Genomic DNA, 24,601 nt, shown 5'->3' with positions numbered 1-24,601 from the left:
TGGAAGGTTTCCTTTAAAATTATTACTTTTTTTTTTAAGTGAGATGAGGGGAGACAGAGAGATAGACTCCTGCATGTGCCCTGACGGAGAGCCACTTGGTAATCCCAGTCTGGGACAGATGCTAAGACCAACTGAACTATCCTTAGCACCTGAGGCTGATGCTCGAATCAGTTGAGCCACTGGCTGAGGGAGGAAAAGAGTGAGAGAAGGGGTGGCGACGAAGCAGGTGATCGCTTCTGTGTGGCCTGACTGGGGATCAAACCTGGGATGTCTGCAGGCCAAGCTGACACTAGCCACTGAGCCAACTGGCCAGGGCCTAAAATTATTACATTGTAATTTGTTTAATATAAACCTTCCTGGCCCTGATTACTCTCAGGCTGAGCTGCATGCATGAGGCTAGCAGGCTCCAGCTGTCCCGCTCTTAATAAGCACTTGGAGGGGACTGCTGGGGTCATTGCTAGGCAACAATGTCAAGCTGCTCCAAGTTGGGGCTGCGGGAGATTCTGGATTTAAATATGAAACTGTTTGAAGGAGGAGAGAAAGAAGGAACCAGAAAACTTATACCAGCAGTAACAGAGGGGCCAGTGGGGAAACCTAGCACCCAGCCCGGCGCAGGGAGAGGGGGCAAACTTTCAACTCTTAGTGTGAGCTCTTGCTCCTCTGGCTTCCACTGCGTGCCGAGAAATGCTGTCTGTCACTGGTCTCTGCCCAGTGTTTGCCCTGATAGTGCAGATACAGGCAAACTAAAGGGGGACTTTCTTACCCCAAACTTAGGTAATATCTCAGAAATATATGCGATCCCTGCTGAGGTCTCCTCTTTGCAGCCTGACACATGCCACAAGCCCCCTGCTTGCACATTTTACAAGGTGGATACAAGTACAGATAAAGCTGCCAGAAGCCAGCGAGGGAGGAGAGGTGCAGCAATTCAGTGCTCGATTTATGGCTTAAACTTATCTTTTTGGAGGTCATGTTTCACAGACAGAAAGGCTAAGGATTTAGTGTGATGGATCTAAGTGTGCTGTTTGTGAGCGAGACTCCCAGAGGCCTCTACCCATCTGGTCATCCCTCACTTCCTTATGTGTCTCGATTTCTCTCCTGAATGTCTGAAACACCCAGGAGGGCTCAGAGTGCCGGATGACCAGTCCTTAGGTGCGCGTCCCCAGGTGAGCCAGAGCAATTAATAACAAATGGAAATGGCAGCCCGTGCGAGGCCCCCTCACTTCTCGGGAATAATCCCAGACACTCTGCCAGGTTCTCGCCCATGTGAAAATGTCCAGAACCTGGACCAGAGGGAGGAAATGCCTCTTTAGTCTTTGGAGCCTGAGAGAGCTTGAGCACTCATAAATTATTATTACTTCCGTCAGTGAACACAAGCCTGTATATAAAGTACGCCTACATTGCCATAATTCACCTCTCTGTTTGTGTACAGAAAAGCAACAAACAGAAGCAGAAAAGTCCCTGGAAGTGATTAAACTCACTGTGATCGGAGGCCCAGCAACAGAAATATGTCAGTGAACATAACCATGCATACAAAGTCTGTCATCTGTGTCATGGCACCAGATATACGTCACTGCAGAAAGCCCAAGTCCAAGGGGGCTTTGCCCTCCTCAGTCCGTCATGCTTGTGAGAATGAATTCAGGTGAGAGACACGGTGCAGCGTTCAAGCAAAGTGAGCAGTTCATTAAGCAAAGCTATACACTTGGCACGAGATATAAGTAAGCAAACTCAGCTCGTCTGAGCATCCCCCTGTTGGGGTCTTAGTATTCTTAGCTTCAAGGCTTTGTTTCCCGTTACTGAGTCTAACATATAGGGTTTCAAGGTTCCCCTTCCTTGATGTTGGGTCTAACATATAGGGTTTCAAGGCTCCCCTTCCTTGATGTTGGGACTAACATACAGGATTTCAGGACTGTCTGGGCATTGGGTGATTTTGTTTTGGCAGACTTAAGATGGCTGACTCCCTCCTCCAGTGGGTGAGATAAACCCCCTTTCATTCTCCCCTTCCTGTCTTCCTGCCTGATTAGCTGTCTAGCCTTCTAGCCTACCTGACAGTAGGAGGTCTAACTTCATTCCTTTGTATGTAGATACCTAGTTGTTTCAGCAGCATTTGTTGAAGAGACTTTCCCCATTGAATGTCTGTATTGCCACCCTTGTCAAAAATCAGTTGGCCATAGCAGCATGGGTTTATTTCTGGGCTTTTATTTCTATTCCATTGACTATATTTTATCTGTACAAGAGTGTGTCATCTGCAAATACTAAAGATAGCTTTGTTTCTCCCCTTCCAGTCTGAATACACTTTGTTATTTCATTTGCTTACCTTTGTCCTAATGTCATAACTCTTCTGACAGTTGCTTTCGTGTCAGCTAGACAACTGACTTCCACATCCATTTCTTCATGCAGCAATTTAGACATTCTCTACTGGCTACCTGCCAAGAGAGTTGAGGATTTGACTTCCTTCTCTGTGAACGAATAGCAAATAATAGCAAAGACAAGATCTCTGATCTTATCCATCCTTTCCCTGAGTCCTTTTCTAGTGTATGGGGGTGGTGCACAAAGCATGACACCTGAGGCAATGGGCTCAGGTGCCTTAAGAGTAGTCCTGCCAAATGGGTGGCCCTGGGTTCGTGCGTGCCTTTCCACAGGAACTTGTATATACAGCGGGCCACGTCACCAGCTGATTTCACCAAAGACGGCTTCCTGTTTCACAGGAATGTGTCCATATACGAGGCTCACCCAGACAGATTTTCCCTCTGGACTTTGTACCTTAGAGACAGAGTTGCTCAAATGATGGTGGGCATGTGAGAGAAAGTCTGGGCTGTGCAGGCTCCATGGCCAAAGAAACAGGAGTGGGGAATCCAGGAGGAGGAGGAGGAGGGCAGGGAGGGCAGTCGTTTTAGCCCTGAGCTTCAGCCATGCCGATCACAGTAAGGGCTTTGCTGGCAGGAACCCCGAGAAAGTGCAGTGGAAACTCCCAGAGGGCTAGAGTTAGAGAGGTACAATGACACCGTGTACGAGAGAGAGGGGCCAGGCAAGAATGACAAAACTAGTAAGGACGTCACTTTCCAACCTCAGTGGGGGCTGCTTGGGATAACAGATAATGCCATCCATACTTTGGGTGACCTTGAAAAGCCACCTGGTATTCTTGGATTTAATTTCTTTATCTACTTTCTTTTCATCTGTTTTATTCCTACTGCCCTGGGATGAAGATGACGCCTCCTTGGGGTTTCTTTTCTCCACCAACAGGGGTTATGAGGGGCCCACGTGTTGGAAGCTACATCTACCTTCTCTACAGTCTCGAGTTCATCAGCAGAAGTCAAGGAAAAGGCTTAACAACCCCCTTCCTTGTCCCCTTGTGTTAGTGTCCTGGGGCTGCTCTAGCAAATGACCACAAACCTGGTTCTTAAATAACAGAAATTTCTTCTCTCACAGTTCTGGAGGTCCCAAGTCTGGAATCGAGGCGCCTGCCGGGCCATTGCTCCCTGCAGAGGCTCTAGGTCCTTCCTCGTCTCTTCCAGCTTCTGGTGGTTACAGGCGTCCCTTGGCTTGTGGCCACATCCCTCTAATTGCTGCCTCTGTCTCCATGTGGCTTATGGGTTAAGGAGATCACCTTTGAGATGGACTCTGGTCCAGATGTTCCCATCACCCTCCACTTGGCTGTGAAGTACTACAGAGTGAAGTTCTCTGCCAGCACCCTCAGGCCTGGGTGTTCCCCCACCTCCAACATTCTACTTCAGTTCCTCCCCCACAAGGAGCCTTGTGTTTCAGAGCTGACACCTTTAGCCTCATGTCACTACTTTGAGGGTGTACCTACTTCCGTGCGTCCTTGCTACACTTCCCTACACCCTCTGTCTTCTTGGTATCCTGAGTCCCTGGGCCGCCCTCACTGCAGCTGTACTACTGCTGATGTCCTGTGCTTTCTCCGCTTCTGCTCCTTGGGTCTGCGCGTTCGTCGGTCCGCACAAAGCCTTAGCTCTCTGAAGAGCTCCCTGGCTCCATAACCATCTTGTGGTCTCTCCACCACCACTGCTCTGCCCTCTGACTGTCTTTGCTGGCTAGTCTTCTGGCTCTTATTTATGAAACCCTTTCTCCCCACAGGAAGGTTTTGCCCTGGAGGGCACAGTTGTTTCTGGTAACTTTAAAAATGACAGTTTTAAAGTTTTCTTGAGATATAATTCACATGTAACAAAATTCACAAATTCAAACCCATTCAATGTTTTTAGTATATTCAGAGTTGTGCATCCATCACTATGATCTAATTCCAGGACGTTCTCATCACCCCTCAAAGAAAGTCCACCCCTATTAGCCAGCATCCCCATCGCTCCTCCAGTGCCCTAGCCCCTGGCACCCACTCATGTACTTTCCGTTTCTGAGTTGTAGCAGCTGCTCACGCCCACCTGTCGCTGGGTGGGCTTTCTGCCCTCACATCCCTCACGCAACTCTTGGCACCTCTCCTGACGTCCAACTTGGTCACACACAAGATCTTGTGGGTGTCCAGAGTTTGCTCCGTTTTTCTGTCTCTTGAGCCTGTTTTTACTTAAAACTCTGAAAAAGGAGATAATTCCAGGCATCAAATTAAGAAAGAAGTATAATCTCACCAGTGCCCTCACTGGTAAGGCAACTCCCGCGTTCTTTAATAAAACCGAACACTGACCTGCTCGGTAAATGGAGCTGCCTTCCAGCAGCTGGTTCGGCTCCTGCGAGCTCAGAGAGGGAAGGTCCCTGATCAGACTTCAGTTTTACAAAGGTTGCTCTGTCTGGAGTGTGGGGGGTGGGGAGGAGGGCAAGGCTACTGAAGGGAGACCCTGTCTGCTTTGTCCCAGCACCAGGTCTGATCATGGCCCTCACGGGCCCTCAGTCAACAGGGAGGGAGGAGGGGAGCCTGGAGAACCAGCCAGAACCCACAAGGGGCGGGTGTTTGGGGCAGGAGGGAGTGTGTTGTATTCATCCTGTGGAAACAGAATGGACCCCCCCTTCAATTTCCAAATTTGGTTTGGATGTGGAAACTAATGATGCCGCACTTACCAAGAGGTTGTAAAAAGGTTCCTTACCCACATACCGAGGTTCTCTGGGAGAGAAGGGCAGGTCCCCAAGCTGGGGAGGAAATGGCTTGAGACGTCATGGAAAGGAGATGGGTGGGATTCTTTATCATGGTTGGGATTAGGGCCTGGGTGAGGGTTCCTGTGCGTAGTTTAAAATCCCTTTCAGCCCCAAAGTAGGGAGCATGCAGTCTTTCTCATCAGCTTGCCCAGATGTTGGCTCAAGGAGGATAAGGGTGAGAGGGATGAAGCTTCACAGCTGTCAGCAGTCAGACATCAGAGTTTGGAACCAACGAGTGCTGCTGGGAGGAGGCAGTTTGGAGGTGGCATGTGATCTTGGCAGCTACTATGATCTGAATGTGTGTGCATACCCCCCCCCACACACCAAACTCATATGGTGAAATCCTAGCCCCCAAGGTGATGGTATTGGGAGGTGAGGCCTTTGGGAAGTAATTAGGTAATGAGGTCAGAGCCCTCAAGCATAGAATTATGAGATTCCAGAGAGATCCCTTGCACCTTCTACCATGTGAAGACACAGTGGTTGCTGTCTGCAACCCCGAAGAGGGTTCTTACTAGAACCCAACCATGCTGGCACCCTGATCTTAGACCTCCACTTCCCAGAACAGCAAGGAATACATTTCTGTTGTTTATAAGCCTCCCAGTCTGTGGTCTTTTGTTATATCGCCCAGACAGTCTAAGATAAGGATGGGGGTAGGGGTGGGAAACGGTCTCATGCATCAGGGGCCGGGTTTGGGGGGCTAAGGGCAGAGCAAGCGGGAGGCCATGGGGTCCACGGACACAAATGGCTCCAGAAATATGGAGTTGAGAAGGGTGGGCGGGCAGAGGGTGGCAGGGGCCGAGAAGGGGACCTAGAGTGAGGCTGCTGGGTTTGCTGATGGTGGGAGGGGAGAGGCTTGAGCAGCTGCTCACTCTGGCATAGAAGGTGCTGGTGGAAAGCGGGAGTGGTGGGGAAGGAGTCACAGTGTTGAGAAGGTTCCAAGGACAAGTGGCAGGACTGGACTTGGACAAGGCTCCTCTTCAACTGACTGCTTCTCAGGTGAAGGCCGCTGCGGAGGAGGCAGTGGCTTGAGCACTTTGGATATTGTCCTCTGTCTTTAAAGGTGTTCCAGGCTTTCCTGGGACCCTGCTTGGGCACAGCCTGTCCTCTGCACCCTGAATACCTCTCCCCCCTTCTCTGCCTCCTTTGAGCTTCATCCTGAGCCCCTCCTTCCCTCCCTCATGTGTTAGATGATAGCACCACCAGCAGGCCCTGTGAGGAGGAGGCTCTGGCTTACTCAGCGTAAAGGCATGCAGTAAGGGTTAGATAAGGAAGCGTGGCAAATACCATAGACTCCTTATCTGATACCATAGCCCCCCCACCTTTATTGACCATCTTCTCTGTTCCAGGCCTGAGAGGGGTCAAGGATCCAGGAAATGAAGAAAGAGGGGGATGCCATGTTTGGGAGTGGTGACCAGTGCAGGAAAGGGAGGGCCCCTCAGTGGGTGTGGCTTGCTGTTGGGAGAGGAGGTGCTGCCTAGGGGGGTTTGCTGGTTCCAACTGGTGACTAGTAAATAATTCATTTATCAATCACCGCACCCAGGATGCCTTCCAGGAGGGTGCCTTGTGACCTAGGGCTTTAAAAATTAATGTGTTCATTGAGTCATTCCCTCAACTCGCATTCATAAGCAACTATTACTTGCTGAGCCCAGACTCTTTGCACCACTAAAGGTCCAGGGGAAAAGGAGGAGTCCAAGAAGTACTGTTTAACTGGCAAGAACAGCGGGTGAGGAGGTGTCAGGCAGGGGCCAGAGGAAAGAGAGATACAATTTGGGTGTGTGCACTTGTGTACACGTGTGCACCCCTATGTCAGTAATGGGAGTGCCTGATGTGCACGTGTGCTTATGTGTATGTGAGTGCATGGAGAACGTGCAGAGGTGGGAAGCTGGGCGCCAGTGGCCAGACTCCCCAAGACTCACAGCCCCTTTAGGTAAGGTGCTTCAGGCTCTCTGGGTGTCAGCCTTGGGCTGGGGAGAGGGTGGATTGCTTCTGGCCCCAGGATAGACACAACAGAGTAGTCAAGGCATGACAGGGGCCAGCAGCACAGGCGCTGGGAGCCCTGAGCCCTTCCACACACACAGGCACTCAGCCCGTAAGGCCGGAGCCTTGTCTTGGACAGAGCAGCTGGAGAGAAGGACACGGGGCAGTCATTCCTCCACTCCACTGGGCGAAGCAAGTACAAAGACCCCAAGCTGGGAGTCCATAATCTTCAGGAAGCTGCCCTAGGTTCTTGCCTGAGGGGCAAAGTGTTGAGATTCAAAACTGGCCAGTTAACAGGGCAACTCTACAAGGACTGGAATGTCAGGGCAAGGCCTCAAGCTTTCTTCTGAGGTAAAGGGGCTCTGGAGAGTGTTAGTCAGGGCAGGGCCCATTCAGCCTCAAGTTTTAGGAAGCTCATAAATAGTAGTGCCCCAAAAGATGTGCCCACTTTCCAATCCCTAGAACCTGCGAATGTGACTTTATTTGGCAAATGGATCTTTGCGGAGGTGAGGCAGTTAAGGATCTTCAGATGAGATCATTCTGGGTTAACCTGGTGGGTTCCAAATATAAATGTCATGTGAAGGTGGAGGCCGAGGTGGGAGTGATGTAACCACAAGCCAAGGGATGCCTGGGGCCCCCAAGGGGAGAGGCAAGGGAGGACCTTCCCCTAGAACAGTGGTTCTCAAAGTGTGTGCCTGGGCGCACTGGTGCGCCCTAGAGGATTTCCAGGTGCGCCCTATTGTATTCCAGAGAAATATGTGCCTGTTGGGGACCAAAAAACCAACAGGGTTTTAAAGTTTAGATTTTGGGGGGACAGAGGTGTGGGGGATTGGCTGTAAGCTGACAGTCTGCCCAACCCCCCACCTCACTTGCCTGATTAGGTTGCAAAAGGCTGTTAAGCTGTGGTGCTGGATTGTTGACACTACCCCCCATGTTCCTCGGCAAGACTGGAGGCAAGTTTCTTCTATCCTTTGTTTGGTGTTAAGTTAAGATGATATGTATGGTGGGGGTTTTCTGCACTTGGTAAAAATCTTGGGTTGCCTTGGATAGATTTCTCAAAAAGAAGCGTGATATTCCGGAAGTGAGCAAAAGTTAAGTGTAAATAAAATAGGACTTGAAGGCTGACGGGCAGTTAATTTATAGCATTTCCCATCACTTAACACTGAACAATACGATTGGATTAGAAACCCATTCATGGAAGCTTCAAGTGATTTTGGTTTAACATTAACAGAAGAAGAAGAACTGGCAGCTATAACCACTGATTGTGGATTGATGATTAAACATAAGGAATTGTCTCTTGAAGCCTTTTGGATTTCTATGAAAGAAGAATATGTGGCAATATCCAAAACAGCTTTGAACATTTTACTACAATTTTCAACATCCTATTTATGTGAATTAGGATTTTCTACCCTCAACACAATTAAGAGTAAGAAGAGAGGAATTCTTCAATGTATTGATGAGGAAATGAGAGTTTGCCTTTCAAATATATGCCCAAACATTGAAGAAATCGCTAGGACACATCAGGTTAATGTTTCTCATAAACACAAGAATGAAAAAACTTAAAACATTCGTACTGGGACCTGCCGAATTTACTAAATCTTACTAAGAATGTATCTATATATATAAAAAGATAACTTTTTGTCATTTTTTAATTTTTTAATCCCTCTTTTTTTGTTTTTGTTTTTACAGAGACAGAGAGAGAGTCAGAGAGAAGGGTAGACAGGGACAGACAGACCGGAACAGAGAGAGATGAGAAGCATCAATCATCAATTCTTCATTGCATCTCCTTAGTTGTTCATTGATTGCTTTCTCATATGTGCCTTGACCGTGATGCTACAGCAGACCGAGTGACCCCTTGCTTGAGCCAGCGACCTTGGGTCCAAGCTGGTGAGCTTTGCTCAAACCAGATGAGCCCATGCTCAAGCTGGTGACCTTGGGGTCTCGAACCTGGGTCCTCCGCATCCCAGTCTGATGCTCTATCCACTGCGCCACCGCCTGGTCAGGCTAACCCCTCTTTTTTATGAATTCTAAAAAGCATAACTCAAAAAATGTAACATAAAAATGTTTTTTAATGTCAGAATAAATTTAATTTTGTCATATTTATTTCGTTTAATTACCATAAAAAGCATGCTTGAACATTATTTTTTTCCTTAATATTTGACTTAATTATTATAACATATTTCTCAGAAATTTGTACGTAGTGCGCTTACAATTATTTGTAGGATTTTAAATGCGCCCCGACTTCAAAAAGTTGGAGAATCACTGCCCTAGAGCGTCTGGAGGGAGCATGGTTCTGCAGACACCTTGATTTCAGACATCTAGTCTCCAGAACAGGGAGGATAATTTCCTGCTGTTTTAAGCCCCACAGCTTGTGGTCATTTATTTAAGCAGCCACAGGAAACTAACCTAGCTGATGTGGAGAGTAGACTGAGGCAGGAGCTAGTTGGGGGTGGGGTTTGAAGAAGGAGATCAAGCCTGGGTGGCTCGGGGGTGGAGACACCGGGATCTTACCAAGGTCCAGGCCCCCAGGCAGAGGGGCTTGGGAGCAGTGGCTTTTCCCTCCCAACTTCCCAGCTTTCTCAAATAACAGCAATTATTCGACTGTATCTAAGGTGACCAATTGTCCTCCTTTAGGGAGGACAGTCCTTCTTTTGTAAGTTCCATCCTCCCTCGAAAAGTGTCCTCCTCCATGTCCTCCTTTTTGATATTGGAAGTCTAATCTGTAAATGTCCTATTTGATCGATGCAGAGTCGATCCATTGCGTGTGATGTGACGTATTTGTATCTAAATGAGTACTTTTTTTCTTACAATTATTATTAAAAATTAATAGGCATGTAAGCATAATTACAATATAAAATATTACAAATGTTTTTATTATGCATTTATCATATTATAGTGTGTAAGGCCAGAAGCCATGGCCACCAACACAGCAGCCACCCGGCCCATGCAGGTTCACATTGGATTCGGACAGTCGGTAAAGAAACAATGGAGCCAAAAACTGATGGGCCGTCATCTTTAATTCTAGCTTGCACCCAGCGGGCAAGTAAAAAACACACACTGGGCTCCAAAACCCACTCACATTCAGTGCTCACAAAGCCACTGACTTATCCGAGTTTCCTAGAATCAAAGGTTTCTAGCTCACCAGCCTTATTCTCCTCAGTTCCCCATCTCCTTCCTTATCCCAGATACAAACTCTGCGCAAACTGGCATCTCACTCAGCACTCCGCCATCTTGGCTGCTTCCCCTGGCCACATGGCTTCTTTCTGCTCTCTGCTCTGCTCCCTCTGCTCTCTCATGCTAATCATCCCAGGAACCAAGAGGGCAAGCTCTCATTCTGCCCCCATTTTATAGTGTAGATTCCAAACCTTTAATTCAGTATACAAAATAGGGAAGTCTCTAATACAAAGACACTTCTCTGAGGCATGATTGGATTGTACCACCCCATGTCAAAACGGGTGGGAAAGGCTTAATCCCAAAACCAAGCACCAGGCTACAAGGATTCTACCTGCCCACAGACATACACATTAATATCACCTGGGCAACGGCCTCACCTGGGCAGCGCCATTTTAAATAAAGTGAGCATAATACATTTTATCTGCCCAACATAGTATCTTATTGTTGCAACGAATAAAATGTTTCTTTTATTTACGATATTGTTTTCTTCCATTTATTTTTGTCCTCCTTTTCATTGTAAAAGAGTTGGTCACCTTACTGATCAGAATGACCCAAGTGAGTTTGGGAGTCTTTTTGGTGTTTTATATACATCCCTAATGTCTGATGCACAATTTCCTGTTTGTGGAAGACACAAATGAAACATGGGATGCTTTTGTGAGTTGAAAGTTCAACATTCATTCAGCAAACATTTAGTAAGTTCCTACGGCGTGCCAGACTGGAAAGGCGAGCAGTAGCAACGAGATCCCCAAGGATGCAGGGCTGCTGTATAGCCCAGAGACGAACACCCCTAATACCCTTATTCTATGCACAGCATTTCCTTCGGGACTCACCTGGGCACTACAGCAAGCCTGGATTCGGGTTTTATGAACGCTGACACTGAATGACATGCTATCTGCTCTTGGGAGCCGTCCAAGCCGCAGCGTGAACTCTCCCTAAGTGTCCTTTCCCCAGGGCTTGGCAGACGCCGCCAACTCTCACCATCCTAAACTATGCTGGGCTACCAGCTCGGAGGGACAGCTCAGTCGGGCCCAGCTCAGGTCCCCGGGGGTGACCTCGCTGCGCCCTCGCAGAGTGGCCCCGCAGGTTCCGGCTGCCGACCGCCTCCGGGTAGAGCGTGCCTCGCCTTAAGGTGGGGCATGCAGCCTTCGGGGACTGGGCGTAGGGCCTCCGAGTGCGGGGCTTGATGTTCCCAAGGGCGCGCGGGCACGAGGCGCCCGGGGGCTGGGCTGTGCGGCCCGGCGGAGCCCCGGGGCTCCGGCAGGCGGAGCATGCGTGTTCCGCAGGCCCGGCGCAGCGGCTCCGGGGCGGAGCTCTCTGGGGCGCGGTGGGCAGCGGCGGGTGCACGCAAGCGGTCAGGCAGCCCGGGCTCTGCGCCTGCGCCTGGGCTTTGCCTTGGCGAGGCCTGCGCGGGCCTGCTCAGCCCGCCCGCCTCGTACGCGCCACTCGCGCCGTCCCCGGGAGGGGGAAGGGGTGGCGGGACGGCCCGGGCGGGGCGGGGCAGGTGGGGCCGCCGGGCGGGACAGGGCGGCCGCGCCCGCCGCTGGGAACCCCGGATCCCGCTGCCGCGCGCGCTGGCGACTCCTGTCCTTTGGGCCGAGGGTGTGAGGCCTCCGGGCGGGCCCCATGGAGGCCATCGGCCAGGACAGCTGCGGAGAAGGGGACGCGGCGCGGGGCGCCGAGGGGTGGCCCGCACCCGAGGCAAGGGTGCACTTCCGTGTGACGAGGTTCATCATGGAGGCAGGTAACCGTGGCCGGGAAGAGAGCGAGCCCTGCGCAGACGGGACGTGGAGGCCAGGGCTGCGGTGCTGCACTTTCACCGAGGCGGCCATGGCCCGCCTTTGGAGGACCGAGTCTGCGGGCCGCGGCCAGCGTTGCGGGGGCCCCGCTTCCTGGAAGAGGGGACCTACGCGACGCGGAGCTGGCAGCGTCTGGGCGGAGGGAAGAGACCGGGCCTGAAACGGGCCTCTGCCTTTCCACCACTCCTTGTGTACTAGGCTTTGATCTGTGAGGCAGACACGGTCATCGCCGTTTCACCATCCGGCGCACAGGTCCAAAGAGAAGACACGGAAAGGAACTGGCCCCCAGCTAGAAGGTGGCCAAGTCGGGGCGCCCGCAGCTCGGTTGTGTACTGTGCCTTTTTCCACACCCGTCTCCCAGTATACGGGGACACTGTATGGCACTTAGTCTCACGGAGCCTTTTGGAGCACGCGCTTGGTGAGGCTCGTGACAAACCTTGTTGGACAGGTCCTGTCACACCGAGGACCCAGGGAGCATCTGGCGTTCTGGACCCTGCCTGGGCTTCCACAGTGGTTTGGGGCGCCCCCGGTCCCAAGGCAGGCAATGTAACCAAGTTGCAATTCCTGTAGAAACATTGTTTATTTGTCAAGATTATCTCAATCACCTGGCAGATGGTTACTCTCTCTCTCTCTTTGTTACTTTGTTTGCACTTCAAGGGAGAGAGGGTTGAATAGATCTGCTTTCAAGTTAAAGTGGGCAGAGAGTTTGTGGAAATGATACAGGACCATAATATTTCTAAGAAGAGTTGCAAAGTGTATCAGGAAGGATGGCAGTGTCCTCTGAAATGCTCCCCCCATCCATCTGCTCAGACGATCTGTGTAAAGCATGCTGCCCTTTGAGAGTTCGCTGTATAAAACAAGACTTGGTGGGAGATGACATGCAGCAATACCACCTTTTTGACATCTCTGGGAATGAGGGGTCCCATGTAGGAACTGTTGATGTAACTGAAGTTTAAATCTTGAAATGCTAAAAGCTCTTTTAGCATTTCACTTTTGAGTGAGTACTTTATAAAATTTATTTCATATGCCTTTGCCTTCAGTGTGAGGCTGAATACTGTCCTCTAGAGAAGTCCCCATTCTTAGCTCTGGAACCTGTGATCATTATCTTATGTAGAAAAAGAGATTTGACAGATTTAAGCATCTTGCTGTAGGGCAGTGGTCCCCAACCCCCGGGCTGTGAACTGGTACCGGTCCGTGGGCCATTTGGCACCGGTCCGCAGAGAAAGAATAAATAACTAACATTATTTATATTTAAGTCTGAACGATGTTTTATTTTTAAAAAATGACCAGATTCCCTCTGTTACATCTGTCTAAGACTCACTCTTGACGCTTGTCTCGTAAGTTCAACAATTATATTTAAAAATACCATAGTTTTTACGCCGGTCGCATAATTTTATTTTGTGCATTTATCCGTCCCACCCTAAAGGCCAGTCCATGAAAATGTTTTCTGACATTAAACCAGTCCATGGCCCCAAAAAGATTGGGACCACTGCTGTAGGGGAACTATCCTAGATTACCTGGTCCTGATATAATCCCATCTGTCCTCAGAGGGGCAAGGAGAAGGGGCAAGAAGGCCATGGGATGATGGAAGCAGAGTTAGAAGATGCTGCGCTACTGGCTTTGAAGATAGAGGAAGGGGCCATGAGCCTCAGACGGCAAGTCTCTTTAGAAGTTAGAAAGGGCAAGGAAGCAGATTCTCCCCTGGAGCCTCCAGAAAGAGCCCGTCCTGTCAAGTGCCTTGAGCTTAGCCCCCTAACACTCATTTTGGACTTCTGACCACTAGGATTATGATAGAAAAAAAAATGTGTGTTGTTTTAAGCCACTGAGTTTGTGGTAATTTGTTTTTGTTTTGTTTTTTAGAGGGAGAGAGAGAGAAGGAGGAGAGAGATGAGAAGCATCAACTCGTAGTTGCTTCACTTTAGTTGTTCATTGATTGCTTCTCATATGTGCCTTGACAGGAGGGGGCGGTGCTCAAGCCAAGCCCCTTGCACAAGCCAGCGACCTTAGGATCATGTTGATGATCCTGCCCTCAAATCGGCGATCCCCGCACTCAAGCCGTCGACCTCAGGGTTTTGAACCAGGGACCTCAGCGTTCCAGGTCGATGTTCTATCCACTGCGCCATCTCCGGTCAGGCGTTTGTGGTAATTTGTTAATGTAACCCTAGGGAACTAATACACCTTCTTAGACAGAAGATGCTGAAGGTGATCTTAATGACTGTTGGTTGTTCTCCACCTTCTTTCAGTTTACTGGGTGTCACTTAACCTTCTCTTGTTAATCCTGGTCATTGTGAATTTGTTTTGGTTCTGTGACCCATTGCAGTGATTTCCTTAGAAACTATTTAGGAGTGGAGTGGACTTTATGGGCCTTAATCCCTAAATCAAACGTCTGTGCTCTAGTTTTTGAATTCTGTTCCATTTTCAGTGTCCTTCTTCTTCCCTGGGGCCTGGCTGTGGCTTTTCTTCTGCTGTGCCTACAGTTGCCTTTAGCAGGCGCTCTGCTTGCCTTTTCTAACCTGCAGACTAGGAAACCAGTGCTGAGTATAATCTCTAACTGTAGCCTCAGGACTAATAACCTCAGGATTTGGAATATCTATTTAATGCTCAGAGGCCTTTTTCACTCCTGTCATTTTGGCAGGATTTTGGCTAGGTAAACTGAGGGAGTGGTGGTGATCGCTAGTTAAATTCTTGCTAAGGGGGAAGCTGACACACAACAGTGTGTGGTCCTTTCTAAGATGTGCGGAAGCCGAGGTGCCAGGTGCTAGCTGAGCAGTAGTCTAAAGCAGTCCACAGAGCGGCCCACCACAAATTTTGTGCCAGTCCGTGAAAGAGTTAACCACCCTGCTATTGTATGAAGGTTATAGACCCAATGATCTTTAGTCTAATTCGCTTATGCTCAGGGTGACTTCTGCCCTAGAGGTCCCTGAAAGAATTCTCCGATTTTCACCAGTTTCCAAGAGTAAAAAGGTTAAAAACCACTGGCCTAAAGCCTGGTTCACCTAGTGTGGTCTGCAGGTAATGTAGCCTGGGTGTGACCTGGGGGCTTGGTGGAAGAGCAGGATATGCAGAGCTACTGAAGCATTGGAGCACAAGCCCAGGGGCTTGCTGCCCATGCGATTGTGAGAAGGCTGCTCTAACCCCCTCAGGTAGAGGGCTGTGGAAGACCCAGTGTTCACTGCTGGCTAGGCTCCAAGCTCTTAATCTCGTTTGAGCAGGAATGTGTACCCTTAGGGCCCAATCCAGCAGCTTCCTTCACGCTCTAGGAGGACGTGGGTGCTGAGTTATCTTTTGTCTACTTTCTCTTGGTAGGTGTCAAGCTAGGGATGCAGTCCATTCCCATTGCCACTGCCTGTACCATTTACCATAAGTTCTTCTGCGAAATCAACCTGGATGACTATGACCCCTACTTAGTTGCCATGTCTTCCCTTTACTTGGCTGGTAAAGTGGAAGAGCAGCACCTGCGTACTCGTGACATCATCAATGTATCCAACAGGTAAGAGCTTCCAGGGCCAGGCATTTGGGAAGACTTCCTGCTGTCTGCCCGAATGGGAAGAAGGAGACGGGTCCCACTGTGCCCTGCCTTCCAGGTGCCAGCAGACAAGCTTAGAAGGAAGCACCTGGGTGACCTTGAACCAGGGCTGGAAGCACTAACAGCAACGGGGGAAACGAGCCTGGTGTCAGAAGCCTGGACCGGGGAGGTCTGTGGGAAAGAAGCTTAGACCAGATTCCGGGAAGCGTCAAGGGCCAGATGCAGGGGGGAGGGGGTGGGTATGAAGTCAAATCCCTGGTGTCACATTTAGGGGGGTTATGGCTAGAGTAGAGGGGGCTTGGACAGGTGTGTTGAAAAAGATTCATCTGGAGCAGGGGTCCCCAAACTTTTTACACAGGGGGCCAGTTCACTGTCCCTCAGACCATTGGAGGGCCAGACTAAAAAAAACTATGAACAAATCCCTATGCACACTGCACATATCTTATTTTAAAGTAAAAAAACAAAACAGGAACAAATACAATATTTAAAGTAAAGAACAAGTAAATTTAAATCAATAAACTGACCAGTATTTCAATGGGAACTACGGGCCTGCTTTTGGCTAATGAGCTGGTCAATGTCTGGTTCCATATTTGTCACTGCTAGATGTAACAAGTGATGTGACGTGCTTCCGGAGCCGTGAGGCGTGCATCCCACGTCACTGGAAGTAGTACTGTATGTGAGCGATGCCATGCTTTGCGTCTCTCACTGACCACCAGTGAAAGAGGTACCCCTTCCGGAAGTGCGGCGGGGGCCGGATAAATGGCCTCAGGGGGCCGCATGTGGCCCGCGGGCCGTAGTTTGGGGACCCCTGATCTGGAGTCTTAGACAAGACAGATTGAACCATTTGAGTTCTGTGAGTCCCACAGGTCACCCCGTCCACAGGGTGTGGACCCAGCTGGGCAGTTATCTTATTTAGATGGTGAGAGAAACCCAGTCACTGTTGCTAAGGAGCGTATCTGGCCAGGTGTGGGCAAAGTGGTCAGTGGGCAGCACCCCAGCGTCCAAGCAACTGTGTTACTATTGGAGAAGGATGTGGGGGTGCAGCCAGCCTGGCAGGCTGTGTTGAGGCCCACAGGGCCCAGAGAAAGTGATTTATGGAAAGTTACTGACTAGCGGTGCATCGTAGCCTTTCTAGGAACTCTAATCACTAGGAAAGAAAACTATTTGGTGCTATTTCTCTTTTAATAAACAGGTAACAGAGAAAGCACTCCCCTCCCCTAAAAGCATGACAGGTTTATGGTGTACCTCAAAGGACTAAGAGAAAAACAAGAGAGGAAGTGAGAGAGGGTGGCTGGAGTCCACTCATAATTGCTAGGCCCTCAGCAGGGAGAACTGACAGAAGGCGAAATTGTCTGGATCGCTAATTAGACATGAGGCCCCAGGTGAGGTTCTGTGGGAATTAGAAATTGGGTGAGGAGCTAGAAAGGATGAGTCAGACGCAGAGAGGTTTTTTTTTTATTTATTTTTATTTTTTTATTTTTTTAATGGGCGACATCAATAAATCAGGATACGTATATTCAAAGATAACATGTCCAGGTTATCTTGTTGTTCAATTATGTTGCATACCCATCACCCAAAGTCAGATTGTCCTCTGTCACCTTCTATCTAGTTTTCTTTGTAGGCAGAGAGTTTTGATTATTTGAGTGTGAATCCTATACTCATACAGGTTGGTGATCCTGCTAGGTGAGTGTTGTGGACATATATGGTGTAAATGAGGACAGAATGATCTGGAAAGAAAGACAGTTTGGGCAATAGAAAGCTGAAATGCATTTACTCTTCTGAAGACGTCATCCCTCTAATATGTTTAAAACCTTCGGTGTCCAGCGGGAGAGCCTTGGGCATTGTCCTCCCAGGCATTGAAGACTGTCCCTGATGCCAGGCTGACTGTTAACAGGAAGCACAGCTGCCTTGGCCTGCTCGAGCTTCCAGTTTCACTGGGGCAGTTGCAAAGAGGCCATCTTTACACTTGACGGCTTGCTGAGTGCTAGAGGACAGTCCATCGGGGCTCAGAGGAGAAGCTGGCCTCTTTCCTCCATTGTTACTGTTTTCGTCCAGTACACTAGAAATACAGATGAAGAATGCTTTATAAAAACATAAGTAGAATGACGCTATGTTTATCGGATGGCAGGAGGACGTTGAAGTTTATATCTGGACAGCATGTGACCTCGGGGTTCCTTAGGGCCACTTCCCTGGCTGCCGTAAGCATCGCCGTTTCTCCCTGCAGGTACTTTCACCCGGGCAGTGAGCCCCTGGAGCTGGACTCGCGCTTCTGGATGCTCCGGGACAGCATTGTGCAGTGTGAGCTCCTCGTGCTGAGGGTGCTGCGTTTCCAAGTCTCCTTTCAGCATCCACACAAGGTATGAACCGCTTCGTTCTTTATACCAAAAATGCACCCAGCTAATCCTTGAGAGCGTGTGGGGGATGTAAGAAGAGAGGGTCACAGCTGGGCAGTCGCTAGGGCTCCCCATGGCACAGTTACTGGCTCAGGTGGCCTCTTTGGTCCCACCTGTGGACCTGTCTCAGGTTCTGTCTTTCTACCTGCTCAGCTGTGACCACAAGCCAGGATTCATGCGACCCTCTAAAGCCCTTGCAGATCCTGTGACTTACTTAAATGGTGTGCTCAGTGAGCCATGGGGAAGCACAGCTGGTTTTGTGACCTGCCCAAGTCCCCGTCCCCGAGAGTTGCTGCTCTGTCTCAGAGCTCACATCCAGTTCAGTTTTGCTTAGAATTAAAACCCGTGAGTAAAGACGGGTCACTCCAGTTAAGTAACACACTTTTGACTGTTAGGAACACTAGGTCCCAACAGAATAGCTGTTTCAAACAGCATCAAAAGGAATACATTAAACCCTTAAGGCTCTTGGAGGCTGTGGCCTGCGAAGGGGGGGTGGGGGGTGAGGCTCTGTGCCAGGGTTTTGTTTCTTTTTAATTGAATTTTTATTGAGGTAATTGTAGATTTACAAGCAGTGGGAGGAAATAACACAGACATCCTATTTAAGATAGAGGCTTTGCCCAGTCTCCCTGAGTGGAAATATTTTGTAAAATTAACACGATATACAATATAGCAGCTGGGGTGTAGGTACTGCTGCAGTGCCCTATTTTCTGGTGTTACTTGGTCATTACTTGTACTCTGCTAGTGCTATACAATATACTTTTATGATTTATGTATCATATATCCCCCCCCCAGTTAGTTACAAAATAAGTCCATCACCACAGGGGTACCTCATACTGTCCTTTTTCTAATCTCACCCCTCCTTTCCAAACCACTGACCTACCCCTGGAAACCCTGGCAGCAATTTTGAAAGTTGTGTTTTTCTGGCGCCGGCTTGATTCAGGGGCAAGGCAGGAGGGCCCCGGCTCTGTGGGGCAGTCACAGAGCACAGGCTGGGGAAGAACAGCATCTACTGGCAGTGGGACCCAGTGTGACCGGCAAGCCGTGGCCTTTCCCTTCCACTGGGGTCAGGGCAGGCATAGAGTGGTGGGAGGCGTGCTAGAGCTCCATGCGTGCGTGTTCACACCTGTCGAGTGGGCCTACTTGGAGGTTCAGGCAAAGCAGCTGTGTTCCCAGAGTGGGAGCTGACAGATAGCTGAGCTGGAAGGTCATTCATGAAGAGTTTACAGCCATTGGCACTGTTGCAAAGACGTAGTCACCTGTCTCTAGTTCTCCTGAAAGCTGGCGTCCTGTCACTGGTTGGCCCCTAGCCTCAGGCTGGGCACATGGGTGGCACGTTCTGTTTGAGTGGGCAGAGTTCTGTTCTGTTTGAGTGGGCAGAGCGGTCGCTGATGGTGGCTGGAGCAGGGCCATGTGATGGAGAGGGATATCTGTGGGTGGCCATCAAGAGTGGCCCGGGAAGGTTTCAGGAGCTGGGCCCGGAGGACAAGAGTGGGTGGGCACGTGGGGACTGGGGCAGAAGTGGAGAGGATTTCAGACAGAGGGAGCAGCCAGCACCAGGGCTCTGAGCTGGAGTGCACCTGGTGCGATCAAACACAGCGGGAGGGCGGGGTGTGGGTGATGAGGCCAAGAGGGAGGCTGGGCTTGGATGCCAGTGGAAGGCACTGGGGCTTTTTCCTAAGCGACACCGGGCACCACTGGAGGGTTTGAGCAGGAGGCGGCTCGATTTGATCTGTGTTTTATATACATTGAGACAGCTTATGGAAGAGCGGCTAGCGGGCAGAGGAACCACGGTGCCTCACAGTGAGGAGGCAAATGATTGGGGGCCAGAGCCCCGAAAGCCAACTGGCTGACTGGCGTGTCTTTGCAGTACCTGCTCCACTACCTGATTTCCCTCAAGAACTGGCTGAATCGTTACAGCTGGCAGCGGACCCCCATCTCCGTCACTGCCTGGGCCCTGCTGCGGGACAGCTACCACGGGGGGCTGTGCCTCCGGTTCCGGGCTCAGCACATAGCTGTGGCAGTGCTCCACCTGGCCCTGCAGGTCTATGGGGTCGAGGTGCCTGCAGAGGCCGAGGCCGAGAAGCCATGGTGGCAGGTGAGGTGACTGCTTAGTGCACTGGCATGTGTCCCCCTTTTCTTTGCGTAAGGACTTTCAGAAGTTTCTGTATCTGGGTGTTCATGTCTCTTTGTAGTAATTCTCCATAAGAAAGAGGTGGACTACTTGGGAATATGGAAGCTTGAAAATACCCATTTCTAAGTCTAAGGCAGGGAGTCTCCCCTTGGCACTGTAGTGGGGCATCCTGGGCACTGTAGGATATTGAGCAGCATCAGTGGCCTCCACCCACTCAAAGCCAGGGGCATCCTCCCCACTAGTCTCATGACAACCAAAAATGTCTCTAGATATTGCCAAGTGTCCCAGGGTGGGGGTCGCTCCCAGTTGAGAACCACTGAGCTCAGCCAAGCACTTTTATTGATCTGAGATTGTCATAGATCAGATGTTAATAAACCTGGCTTCATATCAGAAGTACAGAAAGTGCTCTAAAAAGATGGCTGGCTGGGTGATAGCTAGTTAGCTAGATGATAGAGAGAGATAGGTGATTGATAGATAGATCGATAGATAGATGATTAGATAGATAAGTAGATGATAGATAGATGGATAGATTAGATAGATGATAAATATAGATAGATGGTAGATAGAAAGGTATAGTAGATAGTGAGACAGATAGATGACAGACAGATGGATGTATGCAGGATTAGATAAGATAGATGATAGGTGGAGAGAGAGATGAGATTGATGATTGATAGATTCCCCTGACTCCCCCAAACTGACACAATCCAGAGTGCAGATGGTAGAGAGTGAGCTGAAATCTGTTCGTGGGAAGGGCTGTGCTCAAGGACTTCTGCGATCCTGTCAGATTTTCCCTGACTAGTCCTATTGTTCCAAAATGGAATTTTGAGTTTATTTTCTGTTTTTTCTTTCCCATACTTGAAGCTTGCTGTTCCTTTCTTCATAGCACCTCATTGTCTGGCCTTGTCCTAGAATGAGGTGCTATGTTAGCAGAACTTGAAGTAGCTGAAGGTCTCTACTTTTTGTGCATCACCCCTCCTCCACAAACCCACAAGTGGTGAGAAATCTTCTAAATGTGTCTTATTTCCCTGAAGGAAGTGTGCCTCGTGGGTGCCATCCTGGGCCTGCTCCTTGCTCCCCCTCCCCTCCTGCAGCTCTTGGCTTAAATGGCGCCTCCCCCTTTCCTTACACTCCCTCCCCCTGGTCTGCCTGCCCTTCGTGGGAGACCACAGCTTCTCCTCCTCTTTGCTGGCATTTATTGTCTGTTGAATCCCTCCCCCCACTTGCTAGATTGTAAGTGACCAGGGGTCTTGTCTGCTTTATCAACTGCCCTGTGTCCAGTGCCTAGACCTTGCAGGTGCTCACATGCCTGAACAAATGCACCCATAGGTTGATCTTGGGCCAGATGCACCCCCACAGCGGCATGGGGGTGAGAGGGCGTCTGTGTGGGCAGGAAGGATTGCTCCAGGCTGAGGCTTCTCAGGGAGTCCTACAGCATGTGCCTGCAGTGTCCCTGATCTGTTGAAATCGGGGGGGGGGCAGAGGTGCTGCCACTTTATGGCACTGCTTTCTGAGGACATCTGGTGGGCATGGAGGCCCCAGTCCCTCAGCTGCTTGGATCTGCAATGTCGTCACTGGTTTCCCATTGTTCCTGCTGCCTCCCTTCTGTGTCTGCCTGTCTGCGCTCCTTTCTGTTCTCTTTCTCCTGAACTTCACTGGGCGCCACTCCCTGTACTGCCTCTGCTTCACACTCTTGGTCCGGTCCTCACGAGGGAATAGCGCCAGGAAGTAGCACCCCATGAGCCTGTTTTCTGAGTATCACAGACTTAACTAGTAATTGTTACACTGGGAAGAAGTGGCTCCTTTGGGGATGGTCCATTCATGTCTGCTTGCAGACCTGTTCTGGATGGCTCCGTGCCATGTGCACTGTGAGCGTCCAGAACCGGGCACCCTTTGGACTTGTGGACTGTGAGGGCCAGCTCCCAGTGATGCCGTGCCTGCCCAGCCCCGGAACGCTTAGGTCCGATCTGTAAAACGCATGTCCTGCTCAGTGCTCTCTGCTGCCACTTTTTGCAGCAACCACCTCTCTGTTGTCACTTGTCTGCTGTGGGCTGGGGTTCCGCCGTGCTGGCCAGGAGAGTTAGCAAAGCTTGATGCGCTTCCCTGCCAGAACCTTGCCTGCACTCGAACGTGCTAGTGGCAGCAGGCCCTTGTGCTCAGCCATGGCAAACCTCCGGGTCCCTGAGGCACCACCTCTGCATCAGTCGTATGTGTATATGTGTCCGAGTGTTCCTTCTCGTTAAGGCTGAATACTGTGCATGGTCTGGGTGGACCACACTGGGTTTGTTCAGCCCTCCTGGAGGGCCGCTTGCTGCCTCCAGCTTTTGGCCCTGGCCTGCCTTTTAATAGTCACTTCTTGGCTTGAGGTCTCCAGGAGCACACAGGTAGTGGACCCGGACAAGCAAGCTTGTATTTCTGAAGTATATGTTTTCCACAGAGTCCAGGGTGAGATGGCCAAGCTTCCTGAACCAGGGTTCGGGGGTTTTCAGGTCACTGTTGCCCACCTGAGGTGGTAGCCGGTGTAGGAGTGGGACTCAGGTCCAGTTTTTGTCCTGGCTCAGCCCAAGGCCTGATGCTCATGGCACCTTGGTTCCCTGGGCAGCAACCACCTGGCCCCGGGCGCCACAGTATCCAACCAAGGGCTCTTTGTTTTGCTTTTTACTTCCCATGTCATCAGGCGTCCCTAAGAACACTGCTAGGCTTGATGCTTGGCTAGCAGGACTCACAGACTCAGAAAAGCCTTTACACTTGTGGCCATGGTTGTTAATGGTTAATACAGTGAAAAGCTACAGGTTAAAATTGACAAAAACAAAAGGAGCATACTTGAGACCAGGCGCAAGCTTCCGGGTCCTGGCCAGTGGAGTCGTGCGGATAGCACAGTTTCTCCCAGCAGTGACGTGTGACAACCTGCACAGAGTGCTGCCACTGGGGACGCTCCCCTGAGCAGAGGTGTCTAGGGACGTCACTGGGGCTCGATCCTATAGGCCTGGAGTGCCCACGAGGCTGACCTCCGTCTCTCAGCCTCCAGCTTCTGGAGGTCAAGCTCATATTTTCGGCCCAAGCCCCCATCAGAAAGCACTGTCAGCAGACTACCCGGCAGGGCCCTCGGCCCAGGCAAACCAAAACCTTCTCTTTAGGCAGGACAGCCAAGGACCTAGAGGTCCCCTCCCAGGAGCCAGGCAAGGACCAGACCTTCCTTGGGAATTGAAGGGTTAGCGCTGAGCTGCACACCACTTTTGGTTTGGGCCCCTGGGAACTTATCTTACAATTTTGTGAACCTCTCGGGCACAGTCAAGAGGATGTCTGGTCCAGACTATAGAGCAGGTCCCGGTGTTCCCCAGGGCCCAGGCTAGTTTGAGGTGGGGTCCAGAAATGGATAGCCACCCCTGACTCTCCCAAGAGCCCAGAGACACCTGACCTGAGAGCCTGGACAAGGTTGGGGGAGGCAGGAGCCCGTGGTCTCGGCCCTGCTCTAGTACCAACTCCCTGTGTAGCTAGGACAAGTCCCCTTTCCTCTGGGTCAGATTGTCACCCAGGCCTCTTCTGTCTGGAATGTTCTCTGCTTTGTGATCAACCTTGGCAGGCAGGAATCGAACCGCCTTTGCAGAGAGCCAGTTCCGATAGTGAAGTCCTCGTGCCATTCCCCCTGTGCAATGTGACTGCGCTTAGTGGCAGGAGCCTTGTTTAACACAGAGGGAGTCTAATCAGAGCCTGTTTTCCTTCTCCTTTCTAGGTGTTTAGTGACGACCTTACCAAGCCAATCATTGATAACATTGTGTCTGATCTCATTCAGATTTATACCATGGACACAGAGATCCCCTAAGGCCCTGGTCCAGGCCTGCCCAAAGAGAAGCCTGGGACGCTCGGTTGCCAGGGGACGGCGCCACCACATCGCTGTGACTGCCAGTCCCCAGAGGACTGGCTGGGAGGACTGGTTTTGTGCTGCTGGAGACGGGCTGGTGAAGGCGATGACATGCTGCCACTTTGATTCTCATGCTTTGACTGTCCCCGGCAGCAGCAGCCGTGGTCCAGATGGTGCCGGAGCTGAACCTGCAGGGCAGGAGTGTGCTGTGTGGGCCGGCTCTAAGGCGTCCGTGTCGCTTGTGTCCTTTGAGAGGCTGTAGACTACAGTTCCGGTTTGGAATCATGAGAAGGAAAATCAAAGACTAGATGGAACTGTACCCCTGGGGATTTTTTAAAGGCCAGATTTATAGAAAATATGAATGTATAACATAGATGAAATTTTATTTTGTATAATAAAAGATGATACAAATCAACAAAGACACCTTGTCTTTACTTTGTAGCCAGTGCTGCCCTGGGCTGTTTATGGGTACTGCCCAGATTTGATTTCTCCTCGTTTCTTTGTTTGTTTAATTTTAAAATTTTATTTAGCCTGACCCGCGGTGGCGCAGTGGATAAAGCATCGACCTGGAACTGATGACATGGAACAAAGCTGAGGTCGGCAGTTCAAATCCCTGGGCTTGCCTGATCAAGGCACCTATGGGAGATGGTG

The 24,601-nt window shown here is 50.3% G+C and overlaps 1 protein-coding gene across 5 annotated transcripts; it reads left to right on the top strand.

Annotated features, from left to right (window-relative positions):
• The first annotated feature begins 11,258 nt into the window (after nucleotides 1–11,258).
• CCNQ (cyclin Q) lies at nucleotides 11,259–24,360 on the top strand. Of its 5 annotated transcripts, XM_066356746.1 has the most exons (6): nucleotides 11,710–12,459; nucleotides 14,000–14,183; nucleotides 15,348–15,531; nucleotides 17,792–17,924; nucleotides 19,828–20,055; nucleotides 23,822–24,360. In XM_066356746.1, the coding sequence occupies exons 2-6, from the start codon at nucleotides 14,144–14,146 to the stop codon at nucleotides 23,909–23,911; spliced, it is 675 nt and encodes a 224-aa protein (XP_066212843.1). In that variant the 5' UTR covers nucleotides 11,710–12,459; nucleotides 14,000–14,143; the 3' UTR covers nucleotides 23,912–24,360. The 5 variants fall into 5 exon arrangements, with proteins under 5 accessions (XP_066212845.1, XP_066212843.1, XP_066212844.1 ...); XM_066356748.1 differs by lacking the exons at nucleotides 11,710–12,459; nucleotides 14,000–14,183 and adding an exon at nucleotides 11,259–11,374; XM_066356747.1 differs by lacking the exon at nucleotides 14,000–14,183 and having other exon boundaries at nucleotides 11,712–12,459.
• The last annotated feature ends 241 nt before the right edge of the window (nucleotides 24,361–24,601 follow it).

Source organism: Saccopteryx leptura, chromosome X (assembly GCF_036850995.1).
Source record: "Saccopteryx leptura isolate mSacLep1 chromosome X, mSacLep1_pri_phased_curated, whole genome shotgun sequence".
Taxonomy (NCBI): Eukaryota; Metazoa; Chordata; class Mammalia; order Chiroptera; family Emballonuridae; genus Saccopteryx; species Saccopteryx leptura.
The sequence above is the reverse complement of the archived record's forward strand: the minus strand, read 5'-3'. Positions and strand labels throughout refer to the sequence as shown.

Excerpts from the sequence above, each read along its gene's own strand:
- CCNQ (XM_066356744.1), top strand. The coding sequence starts at position 11,869 with ATGGAGGCCATCGGCCAGGACAGCTGCGGAGAAGGGGACGCGGCGCGG. Across the intron at positions 15,532-17,791 it reads ATCATCAATGTATCCAACAG|GTACTTTCACCCGGGCAGTG; the intron begins GTAAGAGCTTCC and ends TTCTCCCTGCAG. Across the intron at positions 17,925-19,827 it reads CCTTTCAGCATCCACACAAG|TACCTGCTCCACTACCTGAT; the intron begins GTATGAACCGCT and ends GTGTCTTTGCAG.